This window comes from Pituophis catenifer, unplaced genomic scaffold (assembly GCF_029215685.1).
Source record: "Pituophis catenifer annectens isolate HBS135680 unplaced genomic scaffold, rPitCat1.0.hap2 SCAF_9, whole genome shotgun sequence".
Lineage (NCBI taxonomy): Eukaryota > Metazoa > Chordata > Lepidosauria > Squamata > Colubridae > Pituophis > Pituophis catenifer.
In genome coordinates, this window is record NW_027256889.1 from 29,844,659 (window position 1) to 29,860,732 (window position 16,074).

At 42.3% G+C, this 16,074-nt stretch overlaps 1 protein-coding gene across 1 annotated transcript in view; it reads left to right on the forward strand.

Annotated features, from left to right (window-relative positions):
• Window positions 1–6,912, forward strand: part of KPNA6 (karyopherin subunit alpha 6) — a 36,482-nt gene extending 29,570 nt beyond the window's left edge. The window contains exons 11-14 of the mRNA XM_070950063.1: window positions 1,920–2,045; window positions 3,418–3,545; window positions 5,003–5,181; window positions 5,727–6,912. Of these exons, the coding sequence (XP_070806164.1) occupies window positions 1,920–2,045; window positions 3,418–3,545; window positions 5,003–5,181; window positions 5,727–5,914 (621 nt within the window). The 3' untranslated portion in view covers window positions 5,915–6,912. The remainder of the gene's footprint in view (window positions 1–1,919; window positions 2,046–3,417; window positions 3,546–5,002; window positions 5,182–5,726) is intronic.
• Window positions 6,913–16,074: the final 9,162 nt, after the last annotated feature.

Below are 16,074 nucleotides of genomic sequence, written 5' to 3' on the forward strand. Positions count from 1 at the left end.
AATAGTTAAATAGATAAGTTGTTGAACAGTTATTAAGTAGTAGTAGCTCTTATGTAAATATATAAATATATAAGTAGTTATATATAAATTAAATATAAAAATACAAGGATTTTTTTTTTTCACCAATTAATCAATGCAATATTCCACTGTAATTAACACTAGTCCTCCTCTGGTAACTCTCCAACACCAACCGTTATATATCCGTTTGAGATAGAGTCTTCTTTATAGAATCAGAAGAAAGCAGGAGCCAAAAACGGAGTTCAAAGTCTTTCACCCTCACTGTCCAAAATGGCAATCTTAGTCCTGCAACTTTTACTTCTGTCCCTTTTTATTTGTTGCCTATATTGTCCTTCTCCGTCAGTGCAGCTTTATTAAAAGGAAAGCCAACATCCTGCTTCAAATCGCTTCTCTTCTCCCAGCTTCAAATTGCACGCTCTTTCAAACGTCCTTTTCTATTCCTCTGTCTGTATCTAGCAGGACAGGTTTCGCTGCGTCACTTCGCTCTCCTCGCTGTTTGCCGTCTGCACCTTTCCGAGTCTCCCTTTCCTTCCGCTGCTCCTCCGGACTCTAAGTTGTCAACTCCTCGCAGTTATTACCTATAGCACTATTTCTAATGTTTAATCTCCCGCTCGCACCGCCAATCTTCACCCCATACTCACTCTTTTGCTTCCCGATTTAGCACTTGGGGCGTTAGATCTCTGGGTCGGCCATATCGGCCGTCTTCTTCTGTGTTCGAAATGAGGGTTCTTCTTAGCGCGGCGGGAGACCGCACCTCTCCTCACCAGCTCCGCCAAAGTCACCCTCTCTCTATCGGTCTACTCAAGACCGATTTTTCCCGTAACGGGCACCGTAACACTGGAAATTCGACACAGGATACGGAGCTCTCCTTCCTCGTGTCGCCTCGATCCACACCTCAACCGGAAGTCTTAAAAGTATTTTTAATTAAAAAATATTACTGGCATTACCATAACATGATGGTGCCAAACCAAATTAGGTGGTCCAGAAATATGTGAAATCCAAAGAGAGCTATACCCATTTATGTCTGTTTATTGCCCATAAGGGTAACTAAAGCTTATTTGGTCCCATAACCAAGGGACCATGACTGATGGGAACACGCTAAGCAGCTTCATCCAGTCATACATGTCCTTCAGATGGTACCTCATGATCAAGCCCTGATCTGATTTGGGAAGGTAGTTCTCCAAATTTTCTCCTGATTAAAATCTCCCTGCTGCTTTCTTTAGAGTAAAGAAGCCGCCCTGAGTCTTCGGAGAGGGACGGCATACAAATTGAATTAATAATAAATAATAAATAATGAAGACTCTCTTGAGGCCAGCTGATCTTTAGCTTAGGTTTGCTCTGGTTCAGCATTCCTGTATCTGTAACCAAATTATGATCCTCTCTGCTATTGTATTGTAATAGTTTAATAGGGCTGTTTCCTATGAAATGGCTGTAATTAATCAATCAACGGATGGATGATCTTGGGGGATGAAGGGAAAAAATGGTGCCTAGAAAACAAGAGCAGGGGCAGCACCCAGGGGCTTAACGGTCAGAGGAAGAAATGTAGGAATGCATCAGATGGATTAAAAGTGGTGCTAGCAAATTTGTATCTTCAGACTTGCAAGATTCTGTTAATGTAGCCTTACAGTAAAGTAGAACGAGCTCATGTTTCCTGTCTGGTTTATCCAGCAGGAGGGCTGACATCAGTCTTGCTTCCCTCTGCCCCTGCTTGATCCATTAGGGTGGATACTTCCTAAATTCCTTCCTCTGATTGTTAATCTATTGGGGGGGGGGCACCCTCTCTTGTCTAATTGTCTCCTAGGGAATATCTTTTCTCCTCTCCCCAGATCATCCACCCATTTTGTTGCATGGAGGTAGGCAGAAGTTTTGAAACAGGGTGCTTATTTGCTTTTCCTTTCTAGGTGATCCTAAATTGCTCAGCTTTGCCTTGTCTCCTTCATCTGCTTAGCAGCCCCAAAGAGTCCATCCGGAAAGAAGCTTGCTGGACCATCTCCAATGTGACAGCAGGGAACAGAGCTCAGATACAGGTAATAAGCCAACGGAAGTAACACTTCTGAGGCTTAAATGACTGTTTCTACATTTCTGACTAATTTTCCAGCCGTGCCAAATCATTTTCCTTGTTACGAATCCCTCCAGAAACATCAACTCTATTACACGCCGTTGTGTCATTTGCAAAAAGACAAATCCTTCAGTTAATAGGTGATTTGTATTTCAGCCTTCACCAATTTGGTAGCCTTCCCAATAGCTAGGTTGAATCTCACAATTCTCAACAGCCTTGGTACTACAGTGGTTTAAAGCACCCTGTTATTAACACAGCTGCCTGCAATTTACTGCTGGTTCGAATCTCTCCAAGGCTCAAGGTTGACTCAGCCTTCCATCCTTTCTAAGGTAGGTTAAATGAGGACCCAGTTTGTGGGGGCAATAAGCTGACTTTGTATAAATATACAAAAGTATGAAGGCTATTGCTTATTGCTTAACGCACTGTAAGCCGCCCTGAGTCTCCGGAGAAGGGCGGCATATAAATCAAATTAAAAAAAAAAAAAAACAGTGCTAGGCTTGTTGGAGAATTCTGGAGATTGATGACCATACATCTGGAAGTCTATCCAGCTCAGGAAAGTCTTCTTTAATGCTGCCCCACCTTGCTTATATTCCTCCAAGGGGATAGAAGAAGATTATGCGGTAAGATACTTAATCATATTGAGAAATCTCTATTGCAAGAAACATACTGCTTTTAACTTCCGATCCAGCCACCAATATACTGGTATAGTCCTTTTTCAGCCTTTTTGAAACAGTATTAAGCAGACACCACAGTCATTAAGCAAACTCATTCATCTGAATGGGCAAGGGTTTTTTGCCGGAAACCAGCAAAAAACATAGTGAATCACAGTTATCTGACTGTGGAACGCCACAATTGGTCATGAAGCTGACTCAGCCGACATGCAGTCATGTGACTGTAGGGGTGGTCGTGCATCCAGGACCGCTTTATGGGCCATAAAGTATCTATGTGGTGGCTGTCATAACTTCCAGTGGTCATAAAACAAGTGGTCATTAAGTGAGGAATGCCTGTACTGCTGCTCTGTCCTCACCTGCCTCGAGGTGATTGGTTTTTTTTTTTAATTTGATTTATATGCCGCCCTTCTCCGAAGACTCAGGGCGGCTTACAGTGTGCTCAGCAATAGCCTTCATCCTTTTGTATATTTATACAAAGTCATCTTATTGCCCCCACAACTGGGTCCTCAATTTACCTACCTTAGAAAGGATGGAAGGCTGAGTCAACCTTGAGCCTTGGCGAGATTCGAACCCTGCAGTAATTGCAGGCAGCTGGTCTTAATAACCAGCTTAATAACAGGGTGCAATGCTCAGCCTCTAGCTAATCCTGTCCTTCCTCTGGCCCTGCAGGCAGTCATAGATGCAAACATCTTCCCAGTATTAATTGAGATCCTGCAGAAGGCAGAATTCCGCACAAGGAAAGAAGCGGCCTGGGCCATCACAAACGCCACTTCAGGAGGAACGCCAGAGCAGATTAAGTAAGGCCTAACTTTAACTTCAGAGTTGGGTTTTTTTTTTTTTTTTGTACTTGTGCTTCTCTCTTATTAACAGGTCTGTGAAAACAAAAAAATCAAAAGAACCCGTAGAGTTCATGGGGCAAGTACCCTTGCCAACGTAATGTTTTTGGCACAAACAAGTTTTACTCTCTTTCTAATTTTTAAATTTAAAATTATTTTTTTTCTAAAAAATCAAGAATTGGATACCTGAATAAAATGAGATACCCCACTATTAGTTGTTCTTCTAAGAAGCTTCCAGTCATTAATTTTTATTTTTTTATTAAATTTGTTTGCTGCCAATTTTGTCACAAGGCAACTCTGGGCAGGTGACAACATTAAAATTGTGAATAAGGAATGAGAAACGTTAAAGGTAAGAAGTTCTGCCTCACTATCTGTCAGCTGAGACGAAAAGTAATGAAAGGTAGGAAAGCCTGAGAAGAAAGTTGTGTTCTTGAGGTATGCGGCTATATAAATCAAGGAAGGAAGACACGTGGTTTCCACCATATCATTTCCCCTTTATAACTAACTAATGGAAGATTTGGTTTTGATGATGAGGCAAGAGTGGGCCACCACTTTAGGGCTGCAACTGCCAGAAAGGCCAACAGACGGCATCAAGAGCATGAGAAGTGATAGTACCACTTTATTTTATTTATTTATTTTTTTATTTGATTTTTATTATAACATATGGTGAAACAATCAGTACATTTTCGGTTCATTGGTGCAATTATATACATATATACATCTACATGCATTATTACTTGTCTTTTATTTGATATTGTTTCTTGAAGCTAGATTTAATTTCGAAACACTTAAAGATAATAGTGCTCAACTCTCTAAGACTAAATATAATACTATTCATATAGATTTTGTTAATTGGTTAATATTTAATCTCTATTACCTTCTTTATTTCTTTTCCCCATCCATTCGTACCACATGTCCCACACGCTATAAAATTCTGAATCTTCTCTGTCATTAATTTCTGAAGTCAATTTGTTCATTTCGGCGCACTCCAATATTTTTCCAATAACATGTTCTTGAGGTGGTATTTGTTTTTCTTTCCAATACTGGGCAAAGGAAATTCTAGCGGCTGTCAGAATATGTATAATTAAATACTTTTTCTTTTTTGCATATTCAGTTTTCAAAATTCCCAGGAGAAAAACTTTTGGGTCAAAATCAAAATTTTCTTTTATTATTTCTCTAATCCACATCCATATCATCCTCCAGAATTTTTGTGCCTGATTACATGTCCACCAGCAATGATAAAAAGTACCCTGCTGATACTTTATTTTCCTCTTATAGTTTGCTAACTATAGGAGTCGTAGCTTGAATTTCAGAAGAGGAACTGGAGAAGAGGGCATGTCTTCTCAGCAAGCAAATTAATCTCCAAGAATGTTCAATTTTAGTTTTAGTCTTCTGGGTTTTTTTTGCTTTGTTTCCAGATACTTAGTAAACCTGGGCTGCATTAGACCCCTCTGCGATCTTTTGACCGTCATGGACTCTAAGATAGTTCAGGTGGCCCTGAATGGCCTGGAGAACATCTTGCGGCTGGGAGAGCAGGAGGCCAAGCAGAGCGGCACTGGCATCAACCCCTACTGCAGCCTCATTGAGGAAGCTTACGGTGAGGGCCGAGTCTTGAACATGTGCTGTGGCTATTTGAAAAGGGGGCTCTCAGTTGAGGTTCCCCTTTGTGGAATTCCTTCCTAGTGGGGCGTCCCTAATGCCCTGAGGTTGCCTTTCCAGCATCAAGCTAAAATTTTAATTTTTCAAATTGTTTAAAAAAAAAAAAAAAAGCTTTGCAATGTATTATTGGGTATCATCTGACTTCACTTCTGTCTCTGCCCTTTTTTCCCCAACCCTCAATGTTTAATAAAAATGATTCTCTACCCCTTACACCGGCAGTCCCCAACCTTTCCGGCTGGGTGGGATGGGGGGTGGGGTGGAGGAGATGGTTTAGTGGGAGTGGCAGGCATGCCTGTGAACGCACGCAACTCCATTTGCACCAATGGGTGTGCATGCCGTCTGCTCATAAAAGTGCTTTTCAGCACCATTGTAGCTTCAAACAGTCACTAAATGTTGAGGACTGCCTGCCCTTGACGGCTCAGTTATGTAAACCGCCTGAGCTTTGATGGGGAACTCCATGTAAATGATGTCTTTCTCCTTCAGGCCTGGATAAAATAGAGTTTCTCCAGAGCCACGAAAACCAAGAGATCTACCAGAAGGCCTTCGACTTGTACGAACACTACTTTGGCATCGAGGATGATGACTCCACTCTGGCCCCCCAAGTGGATGAAGCTCAGCAGCAGTTCATTTTCCAGCAGCCCGAGGCCCCCATGGAAGGTTTCCAGCTATAACCAGTGTGTGGAGTTGAGGGGAAGAAGACCCTCCCTTTGATGGAAAGTCAACTGGCGAGAGCCTTCCCACCCCCAGCCCCGTTTCTTTCTCTGCCACACGGAAAGCGGCCCTGCCCGCTCTACCCGTTGCCAAACAGCTTTCTCCTTCGCGACACACAGCAGCATCAGTTGACTCTTTTCTGGAGAGGAGATACACTTATGCACTATTTTTCTTCCCATTTTTTGTGCTGCACGAATGTGTCAAAAAAGCAGGTGCTGAAGTGGATGGAGGAGGGAGGTGTAAATGCCTTTTAGTTTGTGGTTTTCCTCCAGGTTTCTTTTTTTGTGTGGTGTATTATTTTTTTCTCCTCAGATGAGATTTTTCACTTGGGTACTTGAGAGATGATTTTTCCCCCACTGGGAGAAGGCAAGATAATCTGAATTGTAACCAAGGAATCTAATCTGGATGCTTGGATTCAACTATTTAAAACAATTTGCACATGTTAATTTTTATTAGAGACTCTTCTTAATTTGTCTAATGCACCACTTTGGCCCATATGGGGTCTTTTGGGGGGGGGAGGCATCCTCTTGCCAAACAGCACCTTTTGAGGGAATTGGGCCAAGTTGCTGCTGTTTTTCTCCCTCTCCTCTACTTACATATATCTATTAAAAAAAAGAAAAGAAATTCTGCACAGAGATGCAGGCTGAATTGGACTGTCCCATCAAGCTTTGGGAAGGCTTCCCCTATCAGGTGGGGAGGGCAATTTAAAGATCCAAAAGAGCAGTAGCTCCTGATGCTCCAGTCTTAAGGGGAAGGCACAAAAAAGAACTCAAAAGCACAGCTGCCTTTTTAGGTGGACTTAACTTTTGCTACTGACTGAAGTGAACTGGGAGAAGAAACCCCTTTGTGCATCTTTACTTGAAGAAACAAAATTGCAAAACTCATTGGAGCCTTTTGGTTTGTGCCATTTTATTTTGAATTTTTCTTTCTTTTGGACCACTGGGGTGGGGGCGACTTGGGTGTGGTAGAGCGGGGTGGGGGGGGGGCTTATCATCTGCTCTCCATGCCACCCGTCCCATGGCCTGTGTCTTTCAGAATTACCTCCTGTTCACAACTGTATCGTGTACATTTACTTCAAAATGAAGAAGTCAAAGCTCTGTATTTTTTATATATTATATATACACGTAGACATTTGTCTCATTTGGTCTGGGGAGGCGGGGGGCTGATTCTCCGGAGTGCTGATAGAGAGGATGATATTCTGGGGCAGGCCGGCCTAGAGAGTTGGCTATACAAAGTTCACAGCTACAATTCTCTTGGGCCCCCTCTTTGCCTGTTGCACGAGTGACCCAATTTGGTGAACGGGCTTTTGTTGGAGACTGACTGGGCCCTGGCTGGTTCTTCCTTCCAGAGAGAAGCCCGTGGCTGAGAGGTCCCTTCGGGTGTCTTAAGGAAAGTTCAGACAGTGCGCACAGCCCTTTCCTTGCTCTCCCTCATGGGAAGAAGGTTCTCAAAGCCTTCAAGAGCAGAGATTCAGGCAGGGGTGAAGTCGAACAGGAAAGCCTTGGGCTGTATTTTGTAATAGAGGTTTGCTTTTCATTGTTTAAAAAAATGCCAAGGAAATTTAATAAACTTCATCTCTGCATTCAGTGACTGCAATCCACACATGAGTGGACTGAAGGATGTGGTTTTTTTCTTGCAGCCATGTCACAATTGCCATTCCTGGAACCATAAAAGGCCTTTTGGGAATCATGGTTGAGTTGGCTCTCAAAGGGCCAAAGGTGTCAAAGAAATCCCTTTTGCTGAAATAAGGTTGAGATGCTGCATGTTGGTAGAAATTAATATTTGCCATGAAATGCCATGCTCTTAAATGTGTGTGTGTGTGTGTGTGTGTGTGTGTGTGTGTGTGTGTGTGTGTGTGAGTGAGAGAGAGATGTAAGGTGCATGACTCCAAAAATAACTGGGTGACTTATGTAATTGAAAGCAAAAACAGGCAAAGAAAAAAAAAAAAAAACCCTAGAATTTTTAAAAAGTGCCTAAAATACTACTCCAACAGGGCCAGGGGTCACAAACAACCTAACTTTGAGCAAAGCCATATTTTAAAAAGACTTTGAAGCCTTTGTAGGATGGGACCATGGGGATGCTCTTCCAGAGTGCAGGCTGTCCGATAGAGAAGGGGCACTTGCGGAGCCTTGCTAGATGACACTGTTTGATAGAGAGGACCCAGAACACTCTCTGCCCACACTACGGAGGCCTTTCTATGCGTTGGTCATTCACTGCCTTTGCAGCCAATGAGCAGTTTATTAGGATCTGTTGCAGCACTTCAGAACCCATGCATGGGGCATGTGCACAACACCCATCTGCCATGGCCTTTCCCCAGGATTGCACATTGGCTCCACAGGCCTAGAAATGGGCCTGGCCTTTCAAGAATTACGCAACAGCTTTTCCTTCGTGCTCCAAAGCACCTTCTTTGCTTCCAGATCTGATGTGCGTATTCCAAAATAATCCAGAATGCAAAGATTAATGCTACAAATCATTAAACATATTCACAAATCATTAAACATATTCACATATTTAATGTTTATTGCTGGAAAATAACCTTAATTGGGAATTGGGAAATACCATATATCATTTGCTGTTTGTTAAACTTATATTCTTAATGAATCTGCAGCGTGTGGGTTGTCATCTTTTACTTCAATATCTTGGCTTAAACCACATTTTCCAGAGAGCAAAAAATGTTCAAATTGCACAAAGCAGCAGGAAATTCTGAAGCTCTATTTAAGTAATGCAAATTTAATGGCCATATTCATCTAAGATCCCTTTATTTACAAACTAATGTTTTTTACTTCTCAGGAAAATTAGGATGCTTTCAAAAACAGAAGGAAGGAGAACACGTTAGGAAATTTACACCCGAGTGTATCGTAACTTTTCTCCCTTCCAGCGGGTCCCTTTGTTATTCAAATATAAATGTAACACTCAGAAACCAACCCGAGGCCTTTACCCACTTGATTGGTCATGGACTAATGAGGGAACAGGCCACCTCTGGCCATAAAACTTCACCAAAACCTGGGTAGGTGGGTGTATTAGAAAGACTAATTCCCCAATGGTTTATGCCATGCTTCTGTCTTGAATTAAAGCTGAAAGTCTTCGCTCACATTTTGAGTGTTTCGTTTCAAATTCAATGTTGGGGTGTGCAGAGGCCAAATCCCAGAAAACTCATTGCCCCAATATAAACCAACCTGACTGTATGGGTGGAAGCTGTGAAAATAACTAGCTTCATGCTAGGAATCATTAGAGAAAAGAACTAATGATGAATGTGGTATTTTGCCTTGCCTTTTTACAAATTTGTGATGTGAGCAAATCTGAAATTCTATTGTCAAACTCATGTCATCATAGCGGCGTCACATGAGATATTGGGATTTTCCCCTTCGCTAAAACGGGTGTGGGTGTGGCCAGCGCATGACGCATCCAGCCCACAGGCTGGGAGTTTGACAGCCCTGCTATATACGGTGCATTCAGAAAGTATTCAGACCCCCTTCAGTTTTGTCAATTTTGTTAAGCTGCAGCCTGATTGTACAGTTGCTGAAATTAATTTTTTCCTCATTAATCTACACGCAGTATGTCATAATGACAAAGTGAAGCATTTTTTCAGCCTAAGAGGTTGTAGAAAAAATGCTTTTAAAAGTAAAAAAAAAGGCTGATGATTGTGCGGCTCAGCTGAGCATGGGGGGGGGGCAGGGATTTTTGCTACCGGTTCTCCGAACCACCCCCCACCACTACCCTACCGGATCAGGCGATCCGGTCCTAATCGGGAGCATTTCACTCCTGGAATAAACTCATTTAGGAACTTTTTTAGACAGTTGGCTATTATTGATGTAAATATCTTGTAGTCTGTATTTAGAAGAGATATGGGCCTATAATTTTTAATTAGTGTCCTATCTGAATTCTTTCTATCAGCGCAATATTTGCCTCTACCCAGATGACAGTATCTTCGCCTCTTCTAGCACTGCATTGTATGCTTCAAGTAAGACTTGTCCTACTTGCATTTCTTTATATAATTCTATTGGGCCTGGTGTCTTGTTATTTTTTTGTTTTTGGACCGCCTCCATTAATTCCAGCATCGTTATTTCTTCTGGGATTTTTGGTAGTTCCACTTTCTCAAGATTCTCCCTTCTGTGTGGCAGTCAGTCTTTTGTACAATTTCTCATAAAACTCCTGGTTTTTTTTCTCCTCATTTTGGTAGCGTATGTTCCCCTTTTCATCTTGTAATTTATTGATCCATCTCTTCTCAATCTGTTTTTTCAGTTTATATGCTAACCATCTACCTGGTTTGTTGGTATTTTCAAAAAAAAAAATTGCTTTGTCCTTTTTATCTGTTGTGCCAGATCTTTTTTCTCAAGTAGATTCAATTTATGTTTAATTTGTTGTTTTATATTTCCCTTTTGCGGCTCATCTTGTAATATCTCCTCCAATCTTTTGTATTCTTCTTCCAGGCAATTCCATCTTTGCTTTTTCATTTTATTTTCTTTTGCCATATAAGATATGGCAACTCCCCTCATGTATGCCTTAGCTGTGTCCCATAAATTTGTATCTTTTTAATTTTCTTTAAAGAAGAAACTTTATTGTTTGGCCATCATTATTTTGAATTCTTCATCCTTTAAAATCGATCTTTTTAGTATCCACCTTGTTTCCCTCTTCTTCTATCAGGCTAATTTTCATAGGATTATGGTCCGCCCAAAGATTCATATCAATTTTGACTTCTTTCACATTGGATTGTAATTTTGTTGACATCCAAACCATATAGATTCTGGTCCATGATCTATGTCTATTTGAATAGTATGTATATTGGTTTATGTCCTGATCTCTCTCTCTCTAAATATCTTTTATCTTGTTCCTCCACCATTTTAAAGAATGTTTTGGGTCCTATGCCCTATGCAATATTTCATCCTAAATTGATTTCTTCACCATTCTGACATGCATTTCTTTTGGTAAATTATGTCTTGTGTAATTTGTCTGAACTCTACGTTTTGTCTATTTCCGTTGACATCTCTTCTTTTCCTATTCCAAGTGCTTTCCTAGTATTTCCGCCATAATTTCCGGGAGATCTTCTCCTCTCTCTTCTCTAACGTTCTGGAAACATAAATAATGGGCTGATTTTTCAGATTCTAAAAATAAGACCCTATTTTCCAGTTCCCTATTTTCGCTAATTTTGTCCACTCTTTTTTCCTCTTTCTCCATTCTTACTTCCATTTCTTGTAATTTTTGTTTGTTTTTCGTGATCTGTTGTTGAAAGGCTTCAAATTTTCTGTCCATCATCTGCATCTTTTCCTTTAATTCTCCTGTATCATTCCTTACTTCCCCAACCTTTTTCTTCAGTTCGCTGTGGTTTCGCATCATTGCTTCTTGCATGTTTTGCAACATGGCTTGTAAGTCTTTAAATGAATTTGATCTCTCCCTTTGCTCCATCTCCTCAATCGATCGTTGGCCTGATGGGCTCGATAATGCCCCTGCTGCCTGGGTGCCTTGTTTCCTCCCTGTCCCAATGTTCGTTAAATTTGTAACACTCGTCATATAGAATAAAATATAATTTTTTATTCACCAAGTGTGATTGGACACACAAGGAATTTGTCTTAGTGCATATGCTCTCAGTGTACATAAAAGGAAAGATACGTTCATCAGGAATCATAAGGTACAACACTTAATGATAGTTATAGGGTACAAATAAGCAATCAGCAAACAATATCAATATAAATAAGGATATAAGCAACAAAATTACAGTCATAAAGTCGTAAGTGGAAGGAGATGGGTGGTGGGAATGATGAGAAGATTAATAGTAGTACAGACTTAGTAAATAGTTTGACAGTGTTGAGGGAACTATTTATTTAACAGAATGATGGCATTTGGGAAAAAATGTTCTTGTGTCTAGTTGTTCTGGTGTGCAGTGCTCTATAGCGTTGTTTTGAGGGTAGGGGTTGAAACAGTTTATGTCCAGGATGTGAGGGGTCTGTAAATATTTTCACAGCCCTTTTTTGACTTGTGCAGTATACAGGCACTCAGTGGAAGGCAGGTTAGTAGCCATGGTTTTTTCTGCAGTTCTAATTATCCTCTGAAGTCTGTGTCTGTCTTGTTGGGTTGCAGAGTCAAACCAGACAGTTATTTAACAGCTTCTTCATAAAATCACTTTTTATCAAGTTCTCCCACTTTCTCTTCCCGCCAATATAGACCTCCACCTCTCCAATAATAGTAAATTATTAATGTTATAGTTCGTTATTTTATATATATACTTAGCTTTTGTATAAAAGTATAACAATGTTAAACTTCACAGTCCTAGGTCAATATTGGGAGCAGTAACAAAGCTTATAACAATTCACAATTGTTCTGTATCACTGACAACCTCAGCAATGTTGCTACTAATCGTAGTAATAATGATACTTTTGATTCTTAACACTTAATGGACATAATATATTAATAAGATAATTGACAAAAATATTGATAGTTCCAAATTCTCACAATTTTAATGTCCTCCAGTTTAGCTCTAAGATGTTGCAAAATGTCCCTCTACTTTAATTAAATGTTCTTTTGCTTTAAGATATTCAATTGTCCGCAGATGCAGTTCTAAATGCCAATATAAATCCTTTTTCTTTCAAGTTTCCACTTTAACAAATATCTTCCACAAATACTTTCCCTCCTTGACCAGCAGGTGTCTCCCTGCTTGCTACTTCTATTCCGAAAAAGTGCCATCACTGTCCAAGGGGGAGTCCATTTTGTTCACCAAACTCTCAAACTGTTAACTCTTCCCACTGTCACTATCCAAATCTTCTTCTCCCAGCTATTTAAAAATCCAAATAGAAACCTTTTATTTAATCCAGTGTACAAGATAGTATTTCCTGCTATTGCAATCGATCTTGTTCTCCCTTGCCTTCTTTTCTTTCTGGATCTTATCTTTTCCCACATGTCTCCTTGCTGTTCTTCCCTTGGGAGGGGGAATCCTCTCCACCCCTCCTTCTAGCTGGAGCAGTTTCTCTTTCTGATCCACCAGAGGATTCCCTTGAAAGCATTCAACTTTTAATCTTCCCTTTCAACGATCAAAACTGATTTCGGCCAGATCTGATCCACCATTGTTCCGCTTGCTTCTCGCTTATTTTGTCCAGCTGTCAGTTCTTCTGGATGGCCATTGCTGGTCGTCTTCTTCCATGTCCGGTCTCTGAGGAATTCGCCTGCTTCCTGATATGGCGCATGATCCGTTCCCGATCTGCAGAATGCCCCTCTTCTTCGGATGTCCCTCCAGGACCCTCAACTTAAAAAGCCCACCAGATGGTTGGAAACTGGCTGTGTGTTGCGGAGCTACCCATTCACACACCTGTTTGGACCGACAGCTGGCCCCTCCCCCAGGGTGATTTAACATGGGTGGACATTCTCACATGGCACTCGTTTGCACGGTGACCATCCTTCCAGCAATGGAAGCAGGCAGCTGAGCACGGTTGAGCAGAGCAAGATTTGGTTTCCTCCCTTCTCCCTTCCAGCGGGTATCTCTTCCAGGAGCAGTTTGCGTGGTACTGGTTTCGAGCTTGGTCAATTTCCGCTTCCTCAGCCAAGACACACCAGCTGTGCAGGCGGACTGGGGCTCCACGGGCAACGGAGGTGTTGTACAGGTCATCTTTTAAGCCATCTTTGAACCAACGCACGAGTATTTCTTCTGGCCAATCTACGTGGCAAGTCAGATTACGAAACTCTTTGATGTACTCAGTGACTGGACGGCGTCCCTGTCTGATGTGCCTTATGCGGTGTTTAGCCTTGCGGTCGGCTAGCGGGTCCTCAAATCTCCATCTCAGGGCTGTCATGAAACGGTTGAAGTTGCAGAGCTCCGGTGCATCTACATTATGGAGGCTCACCATCCAATGCACAGCTGATCCTTCTAGAGCCAGGGTGACAACCCTGAATTTGGTGCCTTCTGTAGGGAGATTCCTCCCATACTCCTGCAAGTAGGTCAGTACGTGTGCGAGGAAAAATCCCAGTTGCTGGGGATTCCCGTCAAATTTGACGCCAAGACGCTTTCCGTTCTAAGGGTGGAAACCTCGTCAAGTCGCAAGCCTTGCTTTGTGTTGAGATGTTTCCTAGATGGATCTTCCATGGTGGAAATGGATTCATCAGTAGCCCCCATGGTTTCAGCCAATGCCCCCGGGGTTGGGGATCCCTTTCGTTCATCAGTAGTCCCCTTTTGTACTAACTGGCCTGCAGCGCAAGCCTGGTCATCCTGGATCCGCATGCCATGGATGGCCTCCCTCATGGGGTTCATGGCTTCCCTCAGGAGTTGGTTAGGCCAGTCTGTGGTTCCTTCCAGTTCATCATTGTCGTAAAAGTGTCCCATCTCCTGCTTCCAACCAGATCGTTGGCTCCCACGGGTGAGGGTGACATCTTTGGTTCTGCCACCCCAGCCGTCCATCTTCCCAACACTAATGGACCACCTCAGCTTGGCAGCAGTGCTTGAGGCAATGTTCTCCTCGACCCAGGCATTGAGGGCCTCAATTGAGATTTTTGGGAGTAGGGTTCTCCCCCGCTCTTCAGCCTCTTTGTGGCCACTGTCCTGGGCAGACATGGTGTGCACAGTCCTCACAGTAGGGCTGTTACCTCTCCAGGTTGACTAGTTTGCAGTTCTTGTCTAATGTAAGGTCTTGCCTCTCCAATCTCCCCAAGAAAGCAGGACTCTTGAAATTGCAGTCGTTCCAAAAGATTTTATTGAAAGGTTTGTGATTACAAGAAATCTAGGCAAGAACTGAAGCTTCTCACTTAAAACCAGCTATTTAAAAGCAATGCTAACCAAACCCCTCCCACACTACATCATTGCAGGGAAACAGAAACTTCATACAGAGATTAACACAGTAATGCAAGAAACAGAAAAAGAAACTTCATATACAGATCATTCCATCCCTCCCCTCTTCCTCCCACCAAAAAGCCAGCATCCCTGCAGAAATATCTGGGATATTTCTAACCCTAACCCTAATCCTGACATGCCCCTACAGAGACTGATCCTGCCAATGTAGCACCAGTCAGCTCTGCCCAAATTAGAGAATGACCAATGGCCATGAAGATGCTGATGTCCCCCACCCTCAAGATATATATGCTCCCAAAAAGAAAAAAGAAACATCTAACACCTGGTGTTAGGCCAGGGATGTGACAATCTGGGGAAACTTACAATCACCAGTTGGTCCCCACCATAAACCATAGTTCATTGCCCACTCAGGAGAAAGGCCTTGGAGCTCAGGGAGGAATTGTTGCAGATATGTAAACACCATGAAAATGATTTTTGTGGAAAAATGTATTAAACAAAACTATATTAAAATTGGAGGGAAATAACAATTGCTGAGATCCTCATATAAAGCAACTTATCTAAAGATAATATAGGTAATCCTTAGGCTGTGTCCATTGGTTCAGCATCCATTCAAAGTTAGAACAGTGCTGAAAAAATGGATGGCTGTCTTAGAAGTTCTGGCTGTTGCACATTCCTGCTGTCATGGGTTCAAAATTTGGGCACGTGGCAATTGGTCCGCATTTATGACCTCCTCTGCCATCTGACCTTTGGCAGCTCTCACCAGAGTCGCCCCCAAGAATCACTGCTGTGCATCCTGTCCTTCACACGCAGGAGAGGCCTTGCACAAATGTCCCCGCCTTGCTGCCCAGCAGGAGGATGGCTCTGCTGGGGGTGGCATCTGGTGCAGAATTCTTGGTCCCAGCACCTTCCTAGTCAGGTGCACCTGCTCTCCTGTCCGTGAATGGATGAACCCCTGCCCGCACACTCTAGCACCTGTCCATGGCATCTGACCCCCCACTCGCCATGGCTCTTACCCGCCAGCCTCCTTGCCTTGGGCTCTCACCTCTTCCTGATTAATATGCGCTCCTGGGATTATGCGATGCTCAGGACTGCTGGGAGCCCTTTTGCTAACCTGAACATTACGGTTCTAGAACAGGGAGAGCATTGCCTGACATATTAAGTTGGTTTCTATGGCAACCCATCTCACACAAGCAACTCTGGATGATTAACAACATACTAAACCAATAAGAAACATTATTACTGGAATAAAAAAACAACGATTGTCACCGAGGATGAAGGCATTAAAACAGAAACCTCTCCATGGGAATATATGTAACCCTTTTTTTTGAAATGACCCATACAAAAGAATCCTAA